At 35.1% G+C, this 26,205-nt stretch overlaps 6 protein-coding genes across 7 annotated transcripts; 3 read left to right on the top strand and 3 right to left on the bottom strand.

Annotated features, from left to right (window-relative positions):
- Nucleotides 1-693: 693 nt before the first annotated feature.
- On the bottom strand, nucleotides 694-2,020 carry LOC9317367 (protein RALF-like 19). The gene has a single exon (XM_021027250.1). It carries the CDS (start codon nucleotides 1,410-1,412, stop codon nucleotides 1,080-1,082), a length of 333 nt encoding a protein of 110 aa, XP_020882909.1. The 5' UTR covers nucleotides 1,413-2,020; the 3' UTR covers nucleotides 694-1,079.
- Nucleotides 2,021-9,918: 7,898 nt separating this feature from the next.
- LOC9315537 (probable ubiquitin-conjugating enzyme E2 24) lies at nucleotides 9,919-15,627 on the top strand. 2 transcript variants are annotated; one of them, XM_021027140.1, is made up of 9 exons: nucleotides 9,919-10,381; nucleotides 10,906-11,631; nucleotides 11,730-13,141; nucleotides 13,432-13,569; nucleotides 13,689-14,117; nucleotides 14,199-14,262; nucleotides 14,416-14,555; nucleotides 14,764-15,075; nucleotides 15,161-15,627. In XM_021027140.1, the coding sequence occupies exons 3-9, from the start codon at nucleotides 11,741-11,743 to the stop codon at nucleotides 15,392-15,394; spliced, it is 2,718 nt and encodes a 905-aa protein (XP_020882799.1). In that variant the 5' UTR covers nucleotides 9,919-10,381; nucleotides 10,906-11,631; nucleotides 11,730-11,740; the 3' UTR covers nucleotides 15,395-15,627. The 2 variants fall into 2 exon arrangements, with proteins under 2 accessions (XP_020882799.1, XP_002881299.1); XM_002881253.2 differs by having other exon boundaries at nucleotides 11,719-13,141.
- LOC9317366 (pentatricopeptide repeat-containing protein At2g33760) lies at nucleotides 15,567-17,522 on the bottom strand. The gene has a single exon (XM_002879423.2). It carries the CDS (start codon nucleotides 17,395-17,397, stop codon nucleotides 15,625-15,627), a length of 1,773 nt encoding a protein of 590 aa, XP_002879469.2. The 5' UTR covers nucleotides 17,398-17,522; the 3' UTR covers nucleotides 15,567-15,624.
- Nucleotides 17,523-20,607: 3,085 nt separating this feature from the next.
- On the top strand, nucleotides 20,608-22,606 carry LOC9315536 (purine permease 2). Its single transcript, XM_021027201.1, has 2 exons — nucleotides 20,608-21,818; nucleotides 22,096-22,606. Exons 1-2 carry the CDS (start codon nucleotides 21,123-21,125, stop codon nucleotides 22,441-22,443), a joined length of 1,044 nt encoding a protein of 347 aa, XP_020882860.1. The 5' UTR covers nucleotides 20,608-21,122; the 3' UTR covers nucleotides 22,444-22,606.
- LOC9317365 (protein CutA, chloroplastic) lies at nucleotides 22,581-24,873 on the bottom strand. The gene is made up of 6 exons (XM_002879422.2): nucleotides 24,580-24,873; nucleotides 24,404-24,510; nucleotides 23,749-23,811; nucleotides 23,353-23,384; nucleotides 22,953-23,047; nucleotides 22,581-22,828 (listed from the first exon to the last, which is right to left on the bottom strand). The coding sequence occupies exons 1-6, from the start codon at nucleotides 24,747-24,749 to the stop codon at nucleotides 22,747-22,749; spliced, it is 549 nt and encodes a 182-aa protein (XP_002879468.1). The 5' UTR covers nucleotides 24,750-24,873; the 3' UTR covers nucleotides 22,581-22,746.
- LOC9317364 (chaperone protein DnaJ) lies at nucleotides 24,848-26,051 on the top strand. The gene is made up of 5 exons (XM_002881251.2): nucleotides 24,848-25,014; nucleotides 25,090-25,167; nucleotides 25,248-25,323; nucleotides 25,534-25,604; nucleotides 25,693-26,051. Exons 1-5 carry the CDS (start codon nucleotides 24,952-24,954, stop codon nucleotides 25,762-25,764), a joined length of 360 nt encoding a protein of 119 aa, XP_002881297.1. The 5' UTR covers nucleotides 24,848-24,951; the 3' UTR covers nucleotides 25,765-26,051.
- Nucleotides 26,052-26,205: the final 154 nt, after the last annotated feature.

Genomic DNA, 26,205 nt, shown 5'->3' with positions numbered 1-26,205 from the left:
ATAAAAGCATTTACATTGGTTTGAAACTCCTCATGAATATCTTAACATTAAAATATTAGTATTTTTTGTATAATTTAATTGCATATTTAAGTTTTAATTTTAAAACAAAACATGAGCCAACTAAAACAAGACAATTGTTACGAAGAATTATTAATAAGAGCTCATGATATCTTTCTTTAGAAAATATCGTGTTAAGATACTTCCAATGAAAATACTCTAAAAAATATTACACTTTGTACCATCATCTTAATATGCTATCAATCAAAGCGGGAGTTGTAAATATTAATGACAGTTTTGGCTCCCTTTCTCTTTCTCTATATCCTTTGTAGATTGGTTATTTTGTGACGTTGTTTAACATATTCTCAAACTTTGTGAAAGCTCATATATACCCTATGCCCTAATATAATTTTATATTTTATTTGTGTATTATATTGTAGATCTTTGGAAGAGACTATTCAATGGTGACATCTCGTGAATTCACTCCATCTTCGGAGAGTCTTGGCAAAGCATATGCAAAAAGAGTCTTACAAATTTTGGTTCATCTCTCGGATTTTATGAGTAAAGTTATCAAAACAGGATACTACTTGCAAGTTGCAATCACTTGATGACATAATAATAATAAACAAGTGGTCGTATTGGATTATGATATTAACGGTCACATAAATTAATACAATTGTAACGTATGTTTGAAGATACAATGCAAACGTCGTCAACAATTAATTCCAAATTCTTTTTCCTTTCAAGTTCTGAACAAATTTTCTTGATACATACAAAGTTTAATATTTAACACATAGCACAAGGTATGGAAACAATACTTAATAATAGACACAAACGAAATACAACAATTTCTGCACAAATATAAAAGAAGAAGAACAGATGAAATGAGCGTATATATGCATCATGATCATAAAAATAAATGAAAAAGATGATTAAAGATAGTTAAGAGGAAAAAAGGGGGGCAATATCAAGAACCATAATACGTAGAAGAACTGGTATATATTTTGTTTGTATTCAACTTTTTTGCATTATTTGCCCTCTCGCTTCTTCAATCATATTGTTTGTATAAATGCTTCTCGAAATTAAGAAGTTTGCCTGTAGCAATGTGTGATTACGCTGCAGCCACGCCTGTAAGGGTTAGCCCTTTTCCTCTTCTTGCAATCATAGTAAGACCGGCCACGTCGGCTGCACGGCACATTGTTCTTCCTGAGAGCACCGTAACTGATGTAGCTGCGCCTCGCGGCTAGTTGGCGCCGGTTGGTCTCAGAATCCATCAAGTAGTCAAGCTCACCATCCTCTCCAATGCAACCTTGGCCATTGACACAGGATTTGGTCAGGGTCCATGTGGCATTGGCAGACTCGGCGACTACGGCCAGGGCCAAGAGGCCAAGAATCAACAAGAACTTAATACCCATTTGGTTTTCTTTGTTTTGTTTGATGATGAAATTTTAATTTTTTTTTCTGGTTATAGAACTATTATGGTGGATTCTTCTACGCCCTTCCTTGTGAAAGGAGGGAGAAATAGAAGTGATATTGCAGAAGAACAAATGTGGGATGCTTTTGTTGGGGATAAAAAAGGGCAAGACAGAGTGTAAGTTTTTGTTTTATTTTTGTGGTTGTTGATTTTGTTTTTTTAATGTTGGCCCTTTTTTTAGGGTAATTTTTTTGTTGATTCACGTCGTTCATTTCTTAGTTTAAATCTGTTAATTTTATATGTGGCACTCCTCTTTGATCGGGTGTCCAATTTTGTAAGGAAAGATTCAATTAATTTAAATGTTCGAATTAGCTTGTAAGCCCTAGGGCTAATTGGGGAGTTATTCCTGCATCTGCTGTATCTTTTTTACACATTTATGTACGTACAATCACCTCCAAATAGGTATTCAAGCAGAGCATTTGTTCTCTAGTCTTTTTTGTTTCCAACGGTTTATTTCAGGTTTTACACTTTTTAGATATGAAAACTCTTTTAAAGTTAATTAAATGCCACGAAATCTCTCTTTTAAAAACATGTATACCTTGTGTGTATATACTAAATTACTCTTTCGTAGACATTTATGATTAGCTCTAACTTCTTGTATAGTAGCGTAAGGCCTACGTTATTGAATAAACACAAGAAAACCTTGTTGTTTACTTGACATAATCAATGGTTCTTGACAATCTTTTCGAGTATTAAGAAATAAAATGCTGTTCGTGAATTTTCGAACCCATTAAGTATTACTGGTAGAGCATTTGGTGTTTTATTTATTTTGAAAGGGTTTAGCACATTTTTTAAGGTTAGTATCTCCTTTCTTATGAATTTATTTTTGGGAGACTCACAAAAATACCCCTTTTTCAATACCCCTTTTCAAAAATGCCCCCTTTGGATGTCCATTTTTAAAAATACCCCTTTTATGTACAAAATGACTATATTACCCTTCTTTTAATAAAAGATATCATAAATATATAAGGAAATATAACAAAATTAGGTCCACAAAACTTACAAAATATTTTTTGGCGGGAAAAGTGATCCCCCAATTTTTTCCGCCAAAACACTTGTAAAAATTTGTAAAACCTTTAAAATACCTTGTAAAATTTTCCAGTAAAATTTTTTCCCGCCAAAAAATTTTCCCGCCAAAAAATTTTCCCGCCAAAAAATTTTTTTTGCGGGAAAAGTGATTCCGCAAATTTTTTGGCGTTAAATTTTTGGCGGGAAAAATTTACAAGGTATTTTAAAGGGTTTTTACAGGGTATTTATAAGGTTTTACAATGTATTTTAAAAGGTTTTACAACGTATTTATAAAATATTTATAAGATATTATAAGATTTTACAAGCTATTTTATAAGGTTTTACAAGTTATAAGGTTTTACAAGTTTTTTATAAGGTTTTACAAGTTATAAATACCTTATAAAACCTTATAAGTACCTTGTAAAACCTTTTAAAATACATTGTAAAACCTTACAAAACACTTGTAAATACTCCGTAAAACCTTTAAAATACCTTGTAAATTTTTCCCGCCAAAAATTTTCCCGCCAAAAAAATTTCGGCAAAAAATTGCGGAATCACTTTTCCCGCAAAAAAAATTTTTTGGCGGGAAAATTTTTTGTCGGGAAAAATATTTACGGGAAAATTTTACAAGGTATTTTAAAGGTTTTTACAAGTGTTTTGGCGGGAAAATTGCGGGATCACTTTTCCCGCCAAAAAATATTTTGTATTTTGTGGACCTAATTTTGTTTCGTATAAGGGTAAAATGGTCATTAAAAATTAAAAGAGGGCAAACTTAAAAATGGACTCTCAAAAGGGGCATTTTTGAAAAGGGGTATTGAAAAAGGGGCATTTTTAACAATTTCTCTTTATTTTTCTTATTCTCACAGCAAATTAACCCTGGAAGCTCTTACCTAATTAAAACAAGATTACTACGATAACTTATTAAATAAACATAGTACATAAATTCAAAAGGGATTATTACGGATTTTGCCACTTTTTATAATGACTTTTATGGATTTTGCCCTTTTTTGAATAATTTATGGATTTTGCCCTTTTCTAACACTTAAAAATGTACGTATTTATGATTTTTTTTTACAAAAATACGTACATTATACCAAATACTAAACCCTAAGAACAACTGGAACCGACTAAACCCAAACATAACGAATGAAACGCATGTTAAATCATATTTTTGGAGCCTAAAAAATGGCAAAATCCATAAATTATTCAAAAAGGGCAAAATCCATAAATGCCATTATAAAAAAGGGTAAAATCCGTAATTAATTCAAAAGATAAATCTAGCCCTTTGAAAAAAAGGCATCCTGATGTGAACAATTATTTTTCATTCCAAATAAGTGGTATGAGGCATCTTCTTATCAAGGGAGAATCAACTTGGTTGGAAAAGCATCCAAAAAGAAGAAACGAATAAAGGAAACCCAAAAATAATTCTGAAATTGGAATTACAAAAGCATAATATCAAATATAAAAGGCAGATATCAAAGTAGTATACTGTTGATCCAATTCCAAATCAAGATGAAGTTTTTGTTTCAGCTGCCTTGTTGTTCATGCTTCTGTTTCGTTAAGCCAAAGAAGGGAAAACACAAGGATGGAGAGACAAAGAAAGAGTGATGAGAAAGCGTCTTCAAAGAGATAATGGATCTTTCTATTTGATTGAACTTTTTGGTCTCATAATTTTCTGTCACTTGTGTATGTCCGTTTCTGAATTTCTTATAAGAAATAAAAAAAACTATAACATTTGATGTATACTTCTCTGGATTTGTATGTATCATCATTTCGGTAAGCTTCTCTTTATATGAATTCTATAAGATATTTCTTTATATATATATATATATATATATATATATATTTATTTTCTTACAAAAAACAAAATTGTCTACCTTCCTACTAGCTTATATCATGCATATTTTAGTACATTTAAAAGTAAAAATCAAATAATGTAGTATTTTAAAACATTGTCCCGCGCGTAACTTAGACTTGGAGTTCATCTAAAACAATTTAATTATGTGAAGAAACATATACTTATCTTGCTTATCGTAATTAATTTCCAATTTAAGATAGTATAATTGTCCTCCTAAAAGAGTATCTGTTTCTAGTATTATTCATGAAAAGAGTCCCTTTTCCGAAATTCTTGAGCAATAAAAACTGCTATTTGCCAATCACAAATCCTAGTATCTAACCTCCTCTTTTATTCCATATCTTCGTTCGAAATTGATTATTTTAACTACACTACTTTGATCTGAAAAATGAATTAAATATAGAAGGATGGCTCAACGATGTAGTGTTACCTACAACAACACGTACTAAGCCATCTTAGATGCAGAAGGAGAGGGGAGAGATTGTACATTGGATCTTCAAATTCGCAAATCGTAAGAAGATGGCTTGATGCGGTTTGTTACCTTCCATTAGAAGAAGCAATCGCCTTGATGCCAAGTTCACCGTCGTTTTTAGTAACTAAAGTACCATAGTATAGTCTTACTTTTTTCAGTTTCTTGTACAAGACTTAAAATTGGGGACTCCTAAAGGACAACATAACACGATCACAGTCAAAATCATATTTTTAAGTAGCCAACAAGAGGTTAGAGCCGAGACCGACCAAAGTTTGCATTGCCTAAGAGGCTAAGACCCAAGTTATTTTACAAAAAGAAAGGCCCACTTTAAATTCTAGGAAATTATTATCAAAGTAAACAGAGAAAAAAAGGGATAACAAAACAAGGCTAATATTTTGTAACGAAATATATAAAGAAATTATAAAGTAAGCCCAACGATGTAAAAATAGACTCAATTAGACTCGAACCTGTTTAAAGCATGAGCATTTGTTACACATTTCAGGCTTATTTTTCATTTTAAACATTCAACAATGCAGAGATATCATCGAGCAGATCAAGAAAAATTGAAAAAGAAACGAACTTTAGTGGCCTAACAGTCGAGTTAAAGGAGTCACACAAAAAGCATTAATCTTCTCAAGACCATATAATTAGGTTGATTATTCATGAAAATAGAGTAATAACAGCAAGATTTCATGTCTAAAAATAGTACTAGACAAAGTTCAGAACCAAATATTTGAATCATGAAAAAACAAATTAAGAGAAAAAATTAGAATATTTTTTGGTAGTAAAGCAATATTGACGGTCCACAAAGTCCAAGTGGTGTGGGTAAAGAGCTTTACCACCAAAGTAAATAAATGAACTAAACAGAGTTTGTGTCCATTCAAAATGGCACAATTATAAGAAAAAAGTGGTAATATTAAAATGTGAAAACTAAAAAAAGACTTCCACTTTGAATAAATCATTGTGCTAATGGAATCTGTTGTCATAATAGTTTCTCCACTTCCTTCACAATCTGCCGCACTCTTATTATTCTATGCACTTAGATCTAAAGATGTACACATACTCATATATGTAATGTAAAGCAAAAAGCATGGCTGCTGCTGAATATTATTAATGCTGCATCTTATGTTCAACTGTTCCTTGCATTTTGGAAATATTAAGAAATATGTACTTCAATCAAATATGTGAGTTGGCCTAGAACAAATCTCATATTTGATTTAATGTTAAAGTTCAAATGATAGGGATCGATTTTCTTGTGGGATATATAGTATTTGGCTAGACCTAGACGGTAGATCAAATAATTACAAAAATGTTTATATCTTGACAATTGTTTCTGACAATAGTTAATAAATAAATTTTATGAAATATAAAAAATAAAAATGTGAATCATCCAATCACTTACACTTTAGTAGATTATTTTCTCCTAAAAATGATAATGGTATAAAACTTGTACTATCACTATTTTTGTTTTGTATTGCTAAGTTTGACTGTCTTATTCATTCTACCCTCTCAGATAACCATTAATTATACCAAAATTGGTACATTATTTACCACAATAATACAATATCACCAATCAATCTCTACGATATGTTTTTTCAAATTATTTCGTATTGAAATATCAGGACGTGGAAGTTTTTAACATATGTTTCTCACTTGTACTAATTCTCTCAATAAAATACATAACCGGCCGTGAGAATTCTTTATGTTTATACACGAACATTTATAAACCAGAAACTAGATCGCGTCATATGTTTTTAAGTACAAGGTTATCTGCATAATTACATCGATATCATCAACCGTATATAATAAAGTTAGAGGGAGTGTTTTTTTTTTTTTTTTTTTTTCTTTTTTGTGTGTGTGTGTTTCACAACCACAAGAAGTGTTTGCTTTTCTGAAGATATTTTTCATAACATAACTTACGCAATAACGCATGTTATCATATATATAGGTGTCCATTATTGATCTTCTTACTTCTTGCTTCATTTGTTTGCTTCTCTTGTTTATGAATCTGAAAATTACCTAGATTGACTCAAAAGGACAATAATAACTAAAATGACTCTCATTAGTGATGGATAACTAGACTAACACAAAATTTTGTGTAAAAAGACCAATTAACCTTAATCAAGATTTCTACAACATTTCTATTCACAAAAAAAAATTTATTTGATTTCCGAATATTAAAAAAAACAGAAAAATTAAGAAACAAAACAATTAAAGCAAACACAAACTCGATTTAGGTCATCTTATTTCTTCCAAATCAGACTTTCCTCTCATGAAGCCACGTTTTTTCACAAAAACTAAGGAGGCCACGTTTTTTTTTACAAAAACCCTAGATGTCGACATTTAATGTTTAGTGGTAAATATGGTAACTGCTCTAATAAGTCTATCATTACAAGGAAAAAAAACTGTCACCACTGTAAATATTATTATAGCAAAAAAATCTACCAAAAAAAAAACACTGTTATCAAAGGGGTTCATAATTACAAATCTGTCGTAACATACAAAATTATAAACATCATTCCAGCAATTTTTTTACTTTAACCAATCTGCCATCAAATGACAGATTTGTGGTAATATAATTTAATCTGTCATAACATAAAACAAGTCTGTCATAACATAAAAGATTATATTTTGAAAAACAAATCTGTTGTAACACGACAGATTTATTGTAACATTATAAAAATCTGTCATAACATATAACAAATCTACTATCATTAGACGTCAATCTAGTTATTAATTTTAATCAGCAAATCTGTTACAACATGACAGTTTTTTTTCAAAAATAATAAATCTGCTGCTTCTTAAAAACTAAATCATTCAGACATTACAATAAGTCTGTCACAAATTGTTAAAGTCTGTCGTAACCATATTCTAAAAAATCTGTCACAGACAAATAAGTCTGCAGTTTATAAATTAATCTGTCACACCTAGATATCAGATTTTTCTAAAATTGCTGGAATTTTTTATTAAGGGTATTTTTGTATTTTTTTTTTACACATGAGACAAGTGTATTTTAGACATGAAAATAACTCATTTAGCCCAAATTATTTGTGAGTCAATCTAAGAGTTAAACTCAAAATTTGGGTTGATCTAGTAACTGTCCTTTTATGAATTGTTATTTGTTACTCCCTCCGTTTCGTTTTACTTGTCGTTTTAGAGTTAAAATATTGTTTCATAATAGTTGTCGTTTTAGGTTTTCGATGCAAATGTTTTATGAAAATTCCATTTTTATCCCTACTGTTTTAATGTTTCGGCCAATGAATTTTTTTAAAAAATATATTAATAAAAAATAAAACAGAAAATTTAATGATTTTCTTAATTTGTGTGAGAAAACCTTAAACGACAACTAAAACGATACGGAGGGAGTAGTCATTAAGAAAACCCAAAACAACTTCTTGAATTGTCTTAGATATGTATTTTACTCCTATATCGATCCTTCAATATTCTGTATACATGTGATTTAACGAGAACTTTTATAAATGGTATACTTCATGAACCGTATATGAGCTTCGTGAAAATTACACAATTTATTTGATGTTCCAAATATGATACAATAATTATCTCGAGGTGATTTCTTTCCTTGTGACCAGTTTATTGCTTCTAGTAAAGATGTGTTGAAAAATAAAACACTTTCTCATTCCACGACACGTATGATTATCTTAATCAGATACTCTTTCGGATGAGCACAAGGGCACCAATTAGGAAGAGGACATAAGAGAGTCAAGTGCGTAAACAAAAATGGCACACTACCAAAAGCAAAAAGGAAGAAAATCAATTTGTAGAGAAATTAGGAACAAGTCATTTTCCTAAGGCCCTTCTCCCAAAATAGTTAATTATATTAAAAAGGCCCTTTACAACTAGGATAAACATGTTCATCATTAATCGTCCACTTTCCCCATTTTGTTCAATTAATATTTTCGCAATCTTAGAAGTTATACTTTGTAACCATTTGCTTCGGGAATAACACAATACTGTTTGGTGTCGAGTTACCGACTATGTATATGTCTTTTCAATTTTCTATAGTATTTAAGTAATCGGACCAAGACGTGGTTTGGCTCAAAACCTAGGAGGATGCACAAGTTTGCATAAACGATAGCGAACGTGTAACGCACGTTCACAAATTATCCAGATTACTCTAACAAATATAAAAGTCCAGATTTGCACGTGTCACATTTATCAATTGGTCTACAAAAATCAAAAAGCACTAACCCTAAAGAAAAAGTCGCATCTTGTCACAAATCAATCAAAAATTTCTATTATCCACTCACTTATGTTCTTTGACCTTAGAGCTTGTTAAGTAAATTCAAGTGTTTCTCTCACAAATTGTCAATGCATGCATGTGGGACTGGCACAACTATTTTTGAAAATGTAATTTAAATTTTGTTAGCTCACTTTACACAATTAGTTGTCTTATACAGTAAACGAATTAACGTATATATCATGTGTACATTCTTTACACAATTGAAGTCGCTATGATGAAATTGGAAAATCTCAATGTTGATTATTGGATATTTCAAACAATTATGATTGTTGTTCAAGCAAAATAGATAAATAGAGAAAATAACAATTAATGATTGTTCATGGAAACCCCTATATGTTTGTCATGATCTCGTATGGATCGGACAGAAAAATGAACATCTTCTGTTATTCTCAAAGGACACGTGACAATTTCTATATTTAGAATTATATCAAACATGACTGTTGTATATTATTAGGTTGGGGATGTGAACCAAAATCTAGATAATAGAATTTTTTTTATAAAATTTTACGTTTCTACAAGTTTTTTTTTTTTGTTTGTTTGTTTGTTTAACCTTGGATAAAAGATTACTACAAATCAAATTTTTAATGTTTAAGCCTTCCGGATTTTTTTAGATAAAGTAAATTTGTCTTTTACTCTGTTTTTAATGTTTTCATTTAATAGATCTGATTGGTGATACAAATATTACAAATTTTTTAACTGATAAAAAAAGCGGTAAAAATATTAGAATAGTTCAAATGGGTACAACATACCGGTAAGAGACAATCGAAGATTTATATAAATTGTTTTGTTTTTGTTTTTTTTGTTAGAAACATAAGAGATTATAAAGTTTATATTTTTTTTTTTGGATGTGGGTGGAAAAGGAAAGGGGAGGAAGAAAAGGAGTGATGTGGAGTTGTGTTGTGTGTGGGGATACTCTGAGATACTGTTGGTATATTCCCTTCTTCTCCACCGAATTTATCTTTATCTTTGCCTTTGCACTTTGCCCTTCCTTGGATGTGATACCTAATCAACCACTCTCAACACGGAGACCAACCAACCACCCACCACCAGAGCATAGAAACAGAGCAGAGAACAAAGCAGAGCAGAGAGAAACACAGAGAGAGAAGGAGAGAACAAAGCAGAGAGCGAATTGTGTTCGTTTTGCAATGGTTTGGAGGTTTGTTAATGGCGTCATAGACTCGGGAGATTAAGGGAGAAGAAGTACTCTGCATCTTCTGGATTTCTCACTATTTCTCTTCGGCCAGAGGAATAGGTGAGAAATTGAAAGAAAAGGTTTTCTTTGTTTCGTTTAAACAACGTCCAACGCTTCTTATGGTACGTTCCTCCTTTTCCAATTTGTTTGATCGATCTCTTGTTGAATTACCTTAGAAAGTAGAAAGCTAAGACCTTTGAGATTCTCCCTCTATTTTGGACAATACCCTTGACTTGCCAAAGCCGATTGAATTAGTTTAATCGTAGCTTCTACTTGTATAGGTTGAGAATTTGTTTTGACAAACTTCTATATATGTCCGTGATTGATGCTGATCCGGATTGAGATATCATGGATTGGTACTTTAGTCTCGATGCTGTTTTTGAATGGTCAAGTCCATCTTTCTACTTCTTTTGATTTTGATTAACTAATCTCTCCTAGGCTCAAGGTTTTTTTATCTGCACAAGAAATTATGTTTTCTGAGTTGTCATAAGTACCATTGTCTCTGTTCTGTGCTCTCTCTTCTTAGCTGAAATTGCCAAATTGGTATTTTTAGCAAGAAAGCCCTATGCTTCGCTCTTTATTTGTTTTCCAACTTCTGTTGCTCTCAAAGTCTGTGATAATTAAGAAACAAATGACACTTTTGCAGGTTCGATGGAAATTCTTAAGTGATGGAGGAAAATCTGTTTTACTTCGCATGAGCAATTAACGAAACTTCATCATGATGGTTTCACTGTCACACTGGTGGGAATATGCGTGAATGATTGTCAAGAGACCGATCTTGTTTCTCACTTCGTTTTATTTGTTTGCACTCTATCCTGTTTCCCATTTATACTTCAGATTCTAGCTCCTTTTGGGCATATCTCCTTTGGCAAAAGTAACAATTAAGCAGCAGCATAAGTGAAGTATCTCCCGCTACAAGTCTTTGAGCTTTCAAATTTCTTTGAAGTTTGAAGCTCCACCCTCATTCTAGGGCATATCTCCTTTGGCAATTGGAACTCCAATCACATCTTGGGTTCCCTTTGAAGTTTATCTAACTGGAAACTTCAGTCCATTCGTTGGGCAAATCTCCTTTGGCATTTCGGAGTCCTCAGTTGGCTCACCTTATCTCTCGTTCGAGCAAATCTCCTTTGGCATTATCCGATTCCGCAGTTGGCTCCCCTTATCTTTCAAAGAGCAAATCTCCTTTGGCATTATCTGAGTCTTACACTTGACTCCTATTATCTTAGTCGAGCAATTCTCATCACGGTCTGCAGTTTCAGTTGACCTTTGCTGTCAGTCCATATCAGTCATCTAACGTGAGAATACACCTCCTATCAAAGTAACTGGATCTGTTAAGAAAGACTGCAGGGAAGCTACACCGTTTCTCATCAAGGTCAGAATATTTCATATCTTCCTGGCTGTCAGCATTTCTTATATCATTTGTTTCTGTTTGGTATTTGAGCACCTGACGAAAATCCAGTTCCGTGGCAGGCATCTAAACTATGGATATGTCCCTTACTGACTCTGATTGGGATAGCTCCAGCGACAGTGGTAGCAGCGAACACGAAGAAGTCGAGTTTTCTTATGGTGGGCGGGCTCAGAACATTTTCTCAAACCTTGAAGAGACCATTGGCAAAATCGATGAGTTCTTATCGTTTGAGAGGGGATTTATGTATGGTGACATTGTGCGGTCCACAACTGACCCATCAGGACAGAGTGGCAGGGTTATCAATATCGACATGTTTGTCAATCTCGAGAGTACTCATGGGAAGATCATAAAGGAAGTTGATACCAAGAGGCTTCAAAAGTTGCGTTCTATTTCACTCTGTGATTATGTGATTAACGGACCTTGGCTTGGAAGGGTTGGCAAAATAGTTGAGCGTGTCTCTGTCACCCTTGACGATGGGTCCAATTATGAGGTCCTTGTAGATGGTCAAGATAAACTTGTGGCCATTCCCCCAAATTTGCTCGAGGAGTCTCAATATTCTTATTACCCAGGGCAAAGAGTTCAGGTAAAGCTGGCCCATGCCCCCAGATCAACTACATGGTTATGCGGGACCTGGAGGGAGAATCAGGTTATGGGAACTGTTTGCGCTGTAGAAGCAGGGCTTGTCTACGTCGATTGGGTTGCCTCCATCGTAATGGGGGGTGTTCGGAATCTAACTGCACCTCAAGCTTTACAGAATCCTGAGAGTTTAACTTTGTTACCCTGTGTTTCTCATGCAAGTTGGCAGCTTGGTGACTGGTGTATACTTCCTGGCTCTTCCCACTGTGATATAGCAGAGCGACAAACTCCAAATGTGGTTGCCTACAATCTCGAATGCCATAAGACATTCCAAAAAGGGTTTAACAGAAATATGCAGAACTCAGGTTTGGATGAGCTTTTTGTTATTACAAAGACAAAGATGAAGGTCGATGTTATGTGGCAAGATGGCAGCTGCAGTCGGGGATTTGATTCCCAACAGCTGCTTCCTGTTGGTGCTGTTAATGCTCATGATTTTTGGCCTGAACAGTTTGTTGTGGAAAAGGAAACCTGCAACAGCAAAAAATGGGGAGTTGTGAAGGCTGTCAATGGAAAGGAACAAACTGTGAAGGTACAATGGACAACACAGGTTGAGAAAGAAGCAACATGTTGTGTTGGTGAGGTGATGGAGGAAATTGTCAGTGCATATGAACTGCTTGAGCACCCTGATTTTGGATTCTGTTTCAGCGATGTGGTGGTCAGGTTACTTCCAGAAAGAAAAACTGATCCAAATGCAGACACAATCGTCCCTGCAGAGACAAAACACCTACTTACAGAGAGTGACTACAGTGGCGCATATTGTTTGTCAAGTATTGGTGTTGTTACAGGTTTTATAAATGGTGCCGTGGAGGTGAAATGGGCCAATGGTTCTACTAGTAAGGTATGTATTATGCTAGTTATATTTCCTTAACAACAGTATATTGCATGTGAATTGCTATTTGCTATTATGGTCGAAAAGTGTGTAACTTAGTTGGGTTCTTTTTATTTTTTTCGTGAACCAAGCGTGGAATGTGTACCTCTACAGTCTTCTTCACTTAGTCTTGTTTTGCGACCAGTAAATCGCTCAAAAGAAGTTTACATTCGGCATTTATATACTGAATGTTTACTCCATTGAAGTAGCAGTAAGGTTTATATGCTGTTAAATAAATTTTCTGAATATATGTTTTTCAGGTTGCACCATGTGAAATTTGGAGGATGGAAAGGTCTGAACTTTCCAACTCTAGCTCTATAAGTTCGGAAGGCAGTGTTCAAGATCTAAGTCAGAAGATTAGTCAATCGGATGAAGCATCTTCAAACCATCAGGAAACGGTAAATCAATAACTCAAATAATCTGATGTGTCTTTTCATAAGTTAGAAGTTCTTAGATATTCAGGTGTCCATGATTTTTCTATATACTTGAGTGACTTATATGATACCCGTATGTTCAGGGTCTGGTGAAGCTCTGCGGTGTTGATGAAGGCTGCCACAAGAAAATTCCAGAATGTAGTTCATTTTTCCTTCCAAAAGCTGCCATTGGATTTATCACAAACCTTGCATCAAGCCTTTTCGGCTCTCAGGGTTCCACTTCGGTTGTTAATTCACATTCACGTTGCAATGATTCTGAAGATCAAAGTGACTCTGAGGTCCTTGTTCAAGAAGCCGCAGAATCATATGACAACTCTGAATCAAATTCAGGTGAAGTGGATATGACTCTGGCGGTCAGCATACCTATAGAAGAAAAAGGAATTAACAAGACACTGGATTCAACTCTGCTAGAGAACAGCAGGAAACAAGTGGGATTCAGACAGTTTGATATGGTTAATGACTGCTCGGACCATCATTTCCTTTCTTCAGATAAAGGGTTGGCACAATCTCAGGTATGACTACATTCTGATACCCCGATACTTAACATTCTGACATCAGCTAAGTTACCCTTTTTGCATTTTCATCTCTTATAGGTCACAAAGAGTTGGGTGAAGAAAGTCCAGCAAGAATGGAGCAATTTGGAGGCAAATCTCCCGAGTTAGTTCTTTACTCTTTCTGTTTCTATATTCTCTGTTGATTTCCCAGCCATGCGGCACCGTTTTTGTTTTCGCTTTTGCCAAATGATGGTTTACAGTTCTGATGTTGTGTTTGATTATAAAATCACTGAATTTCAGTTTTTGTGATGAACAGACACCATATACGTGCGTGTGTATGAGGAAAGGATGGACCTTCTGCGTGCAGCCCTAGTTGGTGCCCCTGGAACGCCATATCACGATGGGCTTTTCTTTTTCGACATAATGCTTCCACCTCAATATCCTCACGAGCCACCCGTGAGTTTCACTGCTTTAACTTCTTTATCACTCACTCTCGCTTTTAAATATGTGTTTCTTGGGGACCAGTCAGTCGGACTTCTGTTTCTTGCCAATTCAAATCCTTAGTGCTATCATTTGGTCTAAAATGCAACTGTTGTTGTTTAAGAGTGTTTTGTGGACTAAAACAAATGACATTGTTAATTTTTTTCTCCTTCTATAAATACAGATGGTACATTATCATTCAGGTGGGATGCGACTGAATCCGAACCTGTATGAGTCAGGAAGAGTTTGCTTGAGTCTGCTTAATACATGGAATGGCTCTGGCACTGAAGTATGGAACGCAGGGAGCTCCTCCATCCTTCAGGTTCTTCTTTCATTTCAGGCTCTGGTTCTGAATGAGAAGCCTTACTTTAACGAAGCTGGCTATGATAAGCAGTTGGGCCGAGCCGAGGGAGAGAAAAACTCAGTCAGTTACAATGAGAATGCATTCCTCATCACCTGCAAATCCATGATCTTGTTGCTTCGCAAGCCTCCAAAGGTATGCTTATGTTGCAACAATTCAACAGAAAATGAAAATTAGCAGGAGAGACCTTTTTTATCAACTCTGTGTTGTTGCATTGTAGCATTTTGAGGTGCTTGTGAAGGACCACTTTATGCACCGGGCCCAGCATGTTCTGGATGCGTGCAAGGCTTATATGGAAGGCGTCCCTGTAGGATCATCAGCGAACCTGCAGGAGAACTCGACCACAAATTCCACCGGTTTCAAGATCATGCTCTCCAAACTCTACCCAAAACTTCTTGAAGCATTCTCAGAGATTGGAGTTGATTGCGGCCAAGAGATTGGACCGGAATCATAAAGATCGGTAATGTTCTGATGTCGTAACATCTCCCTAACATCCAATAACTGCTGTATAATATCGGTTTGCGAGGTCGGTAATTCCCTCCCCATGTAGAATATATTTTGTGCAATGCGTGAGAATAAAACCTCTGTAAAATAGGCTCATCTTGTATAATATCAAAGGCTTGTAGTTTTGCAAGAACGATGTACCATCTTTTGTAATATAACACTTGTGTTTGTATCTTGTTCTTACCAATAGTCCAGACATGAACAAGAACCATTTTGAAAATGGTGGAACCGAAGCTTATCACGCACTATGATCTGCCTATTGGATACAATAGAAATGTACTTGAAAGCAGAATGACAATCCTCACAGATGCGCAGATTCTTCACAACTGTAATCGCTGAATCTACTGTTTTCAACAACCCAAATGCTACAGCAAGCTTCTCGCTGTGGTATCTAAGTGCAAACTCCTTTTCCTCTTCCTCTACTTGGTGCATCACTTCTTCAGAAACCGGTGCATACCCAATTTCCTTGCACCGGCTTATCAAAGTTTCCAGATACCGATAGATTTCTCCAGTCTCTTGGTGAGACTCATCACCCATACTAAACAGATATGTCTTGTTTTCGACTTCAATTATGCTATAGCCGACCTGTTTTCTAAGGTTATTCCTCATCATTCTATCTCTTATGTGTGATACTTCATCTGTTTTGCCACTCAAGGCATAGATATTTGAGAGCATGACATGATGACCGGGATTTTCTGGCTCAAGTGCTATGAGACGCTTGGCGATTTCTACACCGAGGTCATAGTTCCTGTGCATCTTGCAAGCTCCAAGCATCGCTGTCCACAATGCTGGAGCAGTTGCATTCCCTGTAGCATCAAGCTGCTGTATGAATCTATAAGCTTCGTCAAGAAATCCAGCCCGTCCAAGCATATCTACTATACAAACATGATGTTCCACTCCTGGGATCAATCTATAGCTCTCGGTCATTCTCTTGTAGACCGAACGTCCATCCTCAACGAGTCCAGCATGAGCGCAAGCTGATAAAACAGCTACAAATGTTACATTATTAGGGATTGAACCGCAATCATCCTCCATTTTATTAAACAGGTCTACTGCTTGTTTGCCATATCCATGAGTACCATAAGCAGAGATCATTGCCGTCCATGCCGCCACATTAGTTTCCTTCATCTTGTCAAATACTTCCCGGGCTTTTCCAACGTCACCGCACCTAGAATACAAGTTAATCAATGCAGTACCGAGTTTAACATTCACGTCAAGACCCTCAGAGACAATATACTGATGCACCCAAGAGCCTAAACTAATCGCACCAGTTTGTGCACAAGCCGAGAGAAGGCTCACAAACGTCGCTGAATCCGGTTCAAACCCCGATTCTCGCATCTGATAGAACACCCGAATCGCATCTTCCGCCAACCCATTTTGCTCAAACCCAGAAACCAACGAATTCCACGCGACAACAGACTTCTCAGGCATTCTATCGAACACTTGGCGTGCCGCCTCCATATCTCCGCACTTTGAATAAAACGTCACCAAAGCAGCCTGAACATAAGTATCCAATCCAAACCCAGAAACCACTGCATGACAATGAACACCTTTTCCGATTTTCAAGGCAGAGAGATCAGCGCAAGACTTGATAACAGAGGTAAAAGTGTAGTTACTCGGAGAGACGTTAGAAGATAGCATACGACGGTAATAAGCAACGCAATGCAAAGGTAAACGCAACTTAGAAGTCGATTTAATGACCGAATTGAAGAGGAAGTCATCGGGAAGAGGAACAGAGAGGAAGAGAAGATGAGTATAAGCGATGGCTCGAGCGGAACAAGCTAAAGTGATGAGCTTTGTCAAGAGACTCCGGCTACGACCATAGCTAGTGACAATGAGGTGAGCATGAACTTGTTGAAGTTGCTTTACACGAGGACCTGCTCGAACTATGGCTTCGTAAGCAGCAGAATTTGCTGCTACTTTGGTTGTCATTGAATTACTTGTAAGATTCATGGGAGATACGTAGATTGCTTTAAATTTGGATTAGTTCCGGTATTTAAATCAAAATCAAAAGCTTCTAGACCGGTCGGTCTGGTTCAGTACCAGATGATTGTACCGGTTTGCAGAATTAGAGATGATCTAGTCCGGTTAATCTGAAAAGCTATTGAATTAGACAATCAATGATACTGGTTAGACACGAACACTAACAATAGAAATAGGGTTGTTCTAGAAACGGTTAAAGGTTAACTATCCCACCGGTTAATGGTCTAAACAAGCTACCAAAGGCTAAGTGCATCCAAAAACTAAAAGCAACATGGCTAAAGCAGGAAGTTTGTTTAGTTGCTAATGAAGGAAATGGCTAAAGCTGCTAGATATAATATAAGATCGCAAAGAGCCAAAGACTCCCAAAACATAGACCATGCATGGTCTGTACTAAACCGAGAAAAGCCAAAGCCTCCTAGAACATAATATATTTAAACGAGTACATTATGGCGCATTTTGTGATTTTAGGTCTTGCAGATTATTCACGTGCATAAGCAGGCCCGTCTTTGACCCATGGTAGAGTGGGCATTTTCTAAGGGCCCAAAATTTTAAGTCTTTTATTATATAATTTTGTTGTATGATTTGAAAAAAAAAACAAATTAATTAAATAAAAGGGCCCATAATTAAAAATGTTTCTAACATAAAAGGCCCAAAAAAATAACTAACCTAGTTATAATTAGCAAAATGTTTCAAAAACTTAATTAATATAATCAAAAAACGTGTAAAATGGTAGAAAATAATCAAAAAACGTGTAAAAGAGCCCATATTTTTTTTTAAAAAAGTGTAAATTAGCCTGAAATTTTTTAATAATAGGGCCCAAATTTTTTTAAATTCTATTTTTTACATAAAAGGGCTCATATATTTTTATTTTTTAAGATAATTCAAAATGTTATTTATAAAATGGTCCAAAACTTAACTAAAAATTCAAGAAAATCTCAAAAAAAAAAATCTATAACAAAAAGTCCAAAAATTTTGTTTGGCGCATTTTTATAAAAATAATTTATTAACGCTCATTTGCTATTCAAACAAAACATTCAAAAATTATTTACTTAAAAGTTTGACTAGAAAAAATAAATATGTGGTATACCGCGGGTTAAATACTAGTATTTTATAAATATCATATAAATAAAAGGCTCATTTTTGTATTTTGCCTAAGGTTGTACAAAAGCCAGAGACAGGGCTGTGCATAAGGTAAGGAACAATTTGACTCAAAATGACAATAAAATGGCGAAGAAAGAGGTTTTTTTTTTTCATTGTTTCTTCGAAGAATGTAAATGAACCGATCCAAATAAGTTTCAAGGAAGAACTCTACATTAGGTAGACGGGGACTGATTTTTTTTTATAATCTGTTATTGATATATGTTCACTTCACTAAAACTATTTTGAAAATTTGATTATATGGACATATCATATCGAAAAAAACACATTAGTAAACCTACTACTTTCTGTTCGTGACAACTTACATCGCTTAGTATCGGACTCATCCAAAAGATAAACGAATTAAATAAAGGGTTATGACCACCAAAACTTTTATTTTCTTAGGTTCACCAAAAACTTAAATAAGCCACTAAATTACCCCTTTTTTTTGTCTTTTATTGAAAAAACAACCTACCAATTCTTTCTTTTCGGATTGCCATTTTCATTGGACTGGTTGTCCAGGAATGAATCTATCGTGCCAAACAGTATCTGAAACGTATCTCCTAAACTAAGCAAAAGAAATAAGAACTATATATATGAGACAAATCTTTTTTTTGAAAAATATATGAGACAAATCTTCCAATATTATTTTAACAATATGTTTGTTAAGTGATAAGACAGCTGCCAAAAGACTAACGATGCTTCGTCATTTATCTTCTGCAACTTGACCAGTTATGTTTGATCGTAGAATGTGACGATTGTTAATTTGTTATTTATGGGTATATGTTGTAACAACTTTTAATATGATGGAATTGGCTGAAAAAGTTAGGAATTTTTTTTTATTATGTTATACCATTAGAATGATTTGAGGAATTGGGCTGAAAGGATGGAATATGAGAAATCAAATAAAAAATGTTGAAGTGAACAAAAAGATAAGAAAACTGATCACGTCGAAAACTTTTAAGAAATAATTCGGGATCCATGCAAAAAATTCGAAAACTCATCATTATCAAAATCTGCTTTTTTGTATTAAGGTTTAGAAGAATATGAATCCAGGTTCTTTAAGGAGAAGAAATGTTAGCCATCAAATTTTTATTAATTGAATCGCCAAAAATGGTTTGTGTCTCCTTTTTTTTTAACATCTCACTTTCATTAAACTGTAAAAGGTTGATACAAATAGTTTAACAACCAACGAGGTGGTACAGTGAAAGTTTGATACAAAGAATCAGCCAAAGAGGCATGATATATATGTCTGTTTGGATTATATATTGGTTTGTGCCTGTGTCATAATTTTCTTTTTAATTAAGTGCTGGATAAAATAAAAATTTATCTTCTATTAGTGAAGATTATCTAAGTCGTGTATAAGGTAAGAATGAATGTAGAGCTGACATGTTAGCAAAATTCACTAAAAAACTTTTCATAGAAGGATGTTGTTCTTTTCATAATATGATCTCATAGCAAATCATCGATTTTGATATTGGATATTGAAATGGACTTAAAAAAGAAATATGTTCCTTTGACTTATTTAAAGTAAAATATGTTATTACTTAAATAAATAATGGAAAGTGTCGCATACAAATTATTTATTTATCATTGACCTTATCATTGACCTTTTAATGAGATACCATAAAAAGCCTATAAAGATAAACTCAATCAGTCTTTTTTTTTTTCCAATTTAAGAAAATAGTTTGAACGCTTCTAATGTGTTATTGTTTTTGCAATTATACAGAAAGAAACAGCGATTGCTCACTATCACTACTTTAAACAATTACGAAAGACAACCGTTTTTTATTTGTTTTTGGATTCGATATAGAAGAAATTATTATAGTAAAGCGTGAAATGTATATATTCGTGGTGAATTTATCAAGGAGAAAAATCTAAAACTTCTAAATTACTAGAGTTACTAAGAATCTGTCTTTATAGACAAATGATCAAATCATAATATCTAAAAGAATAAAGAAAAAGGTCACCACTATTTTGCTATAAATTTAATTAGAACATTTAGTAACTTAGAAGAAAAACTTATAAATAAAGTAAGATGGTTTAATATTGTAGGGTTTTAGGTTTGAGGTTAGTCCAAAAATAGGTGTGGTGAGGTAGGGGTGGACGCGAGATTCATGTTATTCGATCGGATCCTTATTATGAGTATCAAGTTTTTAGTATTCGTACCCCACTTAGAAAAATTAGATATTCGAACAAACGAGTATTTTTTATATACACAAAATACCAGCATGTTATCTGATCCGTTTTGTTACCCCAATCTAAATTCAAATAGTTACATTTTAGTCAATATATAACACTAAAGATTAAGGAAAAAGAAACGAAAAATAATAGAAAGTTATGATTCCACTAAATACAAGTTGTTTCGTCCGGTTCGGTCCTTGTATCGGATCATGCTCGAATAGAAATTACACTAAAAATGAAGGAAAAAGAAATGAAAAATAATGGCCTCCTATATATAACCTTTTCTTATGATTCCACTGAAGTTCTCAAGTCTTCTTTGATGCGAACCAAAAAAACTAAACAAACACATAATTTTTTATAGCAAGAAGAAGAAGATGAAGATGAAGACTGTTCTTGTAATCATAAACTGTATATTCTTGGCCATTGGAAACTGTGGAGGCCCTCTTATGATGCGTCTCTACTTCAGTAACGGTGGCCAAAGGATTTGGTTCTCAAGCTTCCTCCAAACCGTAGGTTGTCCCCTCATTATCTTCCCTCTTCTCTTCTCCTTCATCCGCCGTCTTCGTTGCCTTGACGAACAAGAAAAGACCCCATTTTTCCTCATGAAACCTCCTCTCTTCATTGCCGCTATCCTCGTTGGTCTGCTCATGGGCTTTGACAATTACCTTTACTCTTACGGATTAGCTTATATTCCTGTTTCCACTGCTTCTCTGATCATCTCTGCGCAATTAGGCTTCACTGCTCTCTTTGCCTTTTTTATGGTAAAGCAAAAGTTCACACCTTTCACTATAAACGCTGTCGTTTTGCTCACTGTTGGTGCCGTTGTCCTTGCCCTTAACTCTGATAGTGACAAGCTTGCAAACGAGACACACAAGGAGTACGTTGTTGGGTTTCTCATGACCATTGGTGCAGCTCTTCTCTATGCGTTTATATTGCCGCTTGTGGAGCTTACTTACAAGAAATCTTGTCAACGAATCACGTATACGCTCGCGCTCGAGTTCCAGATGGTCTTGTGCTTTTTTGCCACTTGCTTCTGCCTCGTGGGAATGCTAGCTGCTGGCGATTTCAAGGTAAAACATGCTTTGTTTATTTTCAAGAATAGGGTTTGAGAATCAAGAATTGGGATCTTTGACTTTCTTGATCTAAAAGGAAGATTCTTGCGTAAAGATTGCTTTTTAAGCCTTTTAAACCAAGAAGGTACCTCTGGATTGTTTATGAAACCCTAAAAGGAAGATTTTTGAGTTGTGTTTGGGAAGAAAGATTGCTTTTTTTTTTAATGCTTTATCCAATCAAGATCTTTGAATTTCTTGATGGATACCTAAAAGGGATAATGTTTTAAATTGGCAGGTGATAGCAGGAGAAGCAAGAGATTTTAAGCTTGGAGAGTCTTTGTACTATGTGGTGGTTGTGTTCACCGCCGTAATCTGGCAAGCATTTTTCGTGGGAGCTATTGGGTTGATCTTCTGTGCATCTTCTCTGGTCTCTGGAATTATGATCAGTGCTCTGCTTCCGGTGACGGTGATCTTGGCCGTCATTTGTTTCCAGGAGAAGTTTCAGGCGGGGAAAGGTGTCGCTTTGGCTCTCTCGCTCTGGGGATCCGTCTCTTACTTCTATGGACAGATGAAATCCGAGGAGAAGACTAAGGCTCAGGAGACACAACTGTCTCAGCTTCCAGTTACTGATTCTGAAACTTAAATGCACAACATATTACAGTTTGGTTTTATTAATGATGTCTGTAACATCAACATTCAATTTCTGAAATATTTCAAATCTATGAGTTGTGAGTTGCTGATTTAATCAAAGATGTAATGTATAGAACTTGAGCTGAAATCTTTTAAGCAAATGTCCATCCATTATATGGAACAATGTCATTGTTTGTTTCATTTGACGACCTGGTCCAGTATTACACTTCACACGTTTTATCTTTAATACAGAGGTTGTTGAAATGTAAAAGAAACCAATACTACAAAGCCATTGACGATGGACAGCTACGAGATCTCAGATCCTTGTACTGTTTTTCAACCATTCTAGATACTTGTCGCTCCCACCAGTTATCGGCATTGCAATTACTTCTGGCACACTAAAGAGACAAGTCAACAATATTCATTAACTTAGCTTGTGCGATTGCCAAAGAAAAGACAAGGCACTTGAGCAAGTAAACCCATGTTCTTGATATGCAAAACACTTCATAGAACAATGCTTACTCGTATTCGTGATTTGCATTGACATGCTCGGTTAGAGACTCTAGAAGAGATTGCCTTGTTTTAATTATTAGGAGCTCCTCGGAGTCACTCTGAACCTGAAGCCAGAGAGATTGATTATATGCAATGTATACAGAGATCAGCTTGCATAAATAGCTCAGATTCAAGATGTCAATGTTCCAAGCCAAAAAAGGTAGTAAACATCGAATGTACAGACTATGTCTTTTATGGATGAAAGAGGGTTAATCATCATTTGTAATATTTTTGAAATCTTAGGAGTTTTTCTAGGTCTTCCTTTAAAGCTCAGAGATCTTTGTTTAACTATTATCCATGGTAGTCCTCAAGATATGATTGAGATAAAAATATACTGCAGAAAGATTTGCACATATCATTCTCTACTTACCTTCCCCTCCCATTCGTACACCGATTCAATGCCTGCATCCAAGCAAACGAACATAAACATCTACTAGTTACAGAGCTAGTAATATTTAAAATCCCAGAAGATGCAAGCAAACAAAGAAGTAAATGCTAAATCGACAGAGTATGCACTGACAGAGCATTGATTGGCTAAAATTAGCTTCTAGTCTTTCCTGAAATAACTTTGTTCTTTTTTTCTGAATAGCAAACGCATTCAGATCACCAAGTGATTACGCTAACAGAGAAGGTTTTCTATAAAATCTTGCTGGCAAAACCCAATTGGACTAAATGTAAATGGATTCCACCCATTTAGTCCACTTACTGAAGTTCTGCCTGGAAACAAAAAAGAGCGAAAGAGGCTAACACAAGAAAGGGGAAGTACCTGGCACAATGTTCACACACGCTGCAAGCTTTTCTTGGACTATGCTGTTAGCCAACTTCTTTCCTGCCAATGTAACAAATAATAAAAATTAAAAAGAAGTAAAAACTCGTCTCAGAACAACATGTCGGCATCTAGCATTGAGAGAGAAACTGATCAGGATACAAAAAAAAAAGATAAGACAAATAATGATAATTTGATCAGGGATCATAGTGGGAGGAAAAACCCATATCTCGATAGTAAATGATAACAGCAAACATGGTAGAGAGTATTCAACTTGAGAGGTGGTTCAATTAGTTTCTTGAGCTTAAGAATACAAGTTAACAAAGAGTTTCCTTAGGCTAATCCTCTAAGTTCCAGATTTGGCTACAAGGGTCTCAAGTTCCCAATATAACTCAAGAAACTTGCAAAATCTTGTACGTTGTGCAAAAACAGATTCTCTTTCGTGTTCACGTTCATAAGAGGAAACTAAAGCTCCATAGTTGTTATCATTTTCTCACCATCCAAAAATGATTACTACTGTCAAAAGACAATGCTCTTCCTTTCGAATCCAATAACTACATTCCTAGAAACACAAAATAATATTCTCCAATCTAAACTACTTCATGGCCAGTTGAAATCAGCTGAAGCAATTAGAAATTAAAGCAAACACAAAAACCTGCTTCTCTGTTAGGAACAGTGACATAGACAACAATGCTTGGCACAGTTTTGCTGCTCTCCTCCATTCTGATCGACGAAGAAGAAGCCTTACTGCTAAACTTAGACCTATAAATTTCCAATTCATGAGCAAAACTGAAACAAAAAAAAACCCGACATTTATTCGAAAATGCTAACCTTAAGAGAGGAACAACAGAGAAGGACTGTGCACAACCCGATTTGAAGGAAGAAGACGAAGAAAGAGAAGAGATTGAGAGAGTTGACAGCACGCAAAACGCGCCGACGATCGGAAAACTCCGTCGAGATCCGATTATCGCCGATACTCTAGTGCACAGAGACGAAGCCATCGCTGTGTATCTCACCCGTTTCTAAATGTTTCTGGAAGCTGCGAAATGTCCTTAATTGTAATAACGTAATAGTTTTGGGGTCTGAATGCAATTTCTTAATAATAATAAAAATTGATTCTTTATCTGAAGTTCAAAGTGACGACGAGAGGAGAAAAATTGTGAATTTGAGGAAGCTTGAAATCGTTTGTTCGCACTAGAGAGAATGTGGTGTTCCGATTGGGGAGACGGCCATGGCTTCGATTTTTTCGATTTCGAGAATTACAAGGTAAACAAAAAATTGACAAATTGTTTGGTTTTGAATTTGTTAAAAGTTTCGGTTTTTGTGAATTGGGTGATGCAGGATCACTATAAAGTTCTTGAATTGAACTGTGACGCTTCTGATGATGAGATTCGTTCCAGCTTTATCCGTCTTGCGCTGGTTTGCTTCTCTTTTCCACTTAATTTGGGACAATCTCTGGGTCTGAGTTCTTCAGTGATGAAGTTGGAGTTGTGTTGCAGAAATGGCACCCGGACAAATTTAAAGAAGAGGATTCTGCTACGTCTAGGTTTCAAGAAATCAATGAGGCTTATCAAGGTTTGCTTCTCTTTCATGTAGATGTAGTTCGTGTTTGACTACAGTTTGTTTGTTGCGCTAGGCTTTGAAGTAGTAGTAGTAAGCTTAGAAATTGGAGAGTTTTGAAGTGAATTTGTTTCATTTTGAAGTGATTCTGTTTTCATTTAGCCATTGATTCTGTGATTGGTTTCTATGGATTTGAACAATAAAGATTGATCATTTCTTGAACAGTGTTGAGCGACCCAATTACAAGGCAGGAGTACGATAAGAAAAGGATGCGTCGTATCTATGAGAACAACATGGTAGACGATATTTAGTTATTTCATTCGAGAGAGCGATTACTTCCAAAGCTTTTGAGTTTGATAAGTTCCCATGTATCATCTGTTGCAGGAACTATTGAATGAGTACAAGGAGCTCATATTGACTTGCAATGGCCTTGGGATGAAGCATTATCTTTGGTAATTGCTAAACAAAGATTAGGTGATATGTATAGTTTGTATGATGGATTAGCATTTAGCAGGGTTGAATTTAGGGACATTAGCATTTAAGCAGGGTTGTGTTTTGAGAGGAAAAGAGCATCAATTAGCATCAATCAGGTTTTTGTTTCTCTGCTTCCACAAAAACCATTTTGTTTGTCTTCCTAGCAATCATTATATCAGTTTCTAAAACATTGATGTCGAAGATGATCGGTTTCGGTTTAAGTCCTAATGATGAGTGAGCTGAGTCACTACAAGCTGAGTTCTCTAACCCTTGACAGGGTTTGTAATGTTCACACTACTCGACATTAACGTATTTTCTCTGTAAATGAAAGATGCCCACAAAAATAAAACACCAAACCGGAATGGATATCATGTACATGAGTACATCAAACAATTAGTTGGAAATGAATTAAGAAGTATTTAA

This window comes from Arabidopsis lyrata, assembly GCF_000004255.2.
Source record: "Arabidopsis lyrata subsp. lyrata unplaced genomic scaffold ARALYscaffold_4, whole genome shotgun sequence".
NCBI classification, from domain to species: domain Eukaryota; kingdom Viridiplantae; phylum Streptophyta; class Magnoliopsida; order Brassicales; family Brassicaceae; genus Arabidopsis; species Arabidopsis lyrata.
The sequence above is the reverse complement of the archived record's forward strand: the minus strand, read 5'-3'. Positions and strand labels throughout refer to the sequence as shown.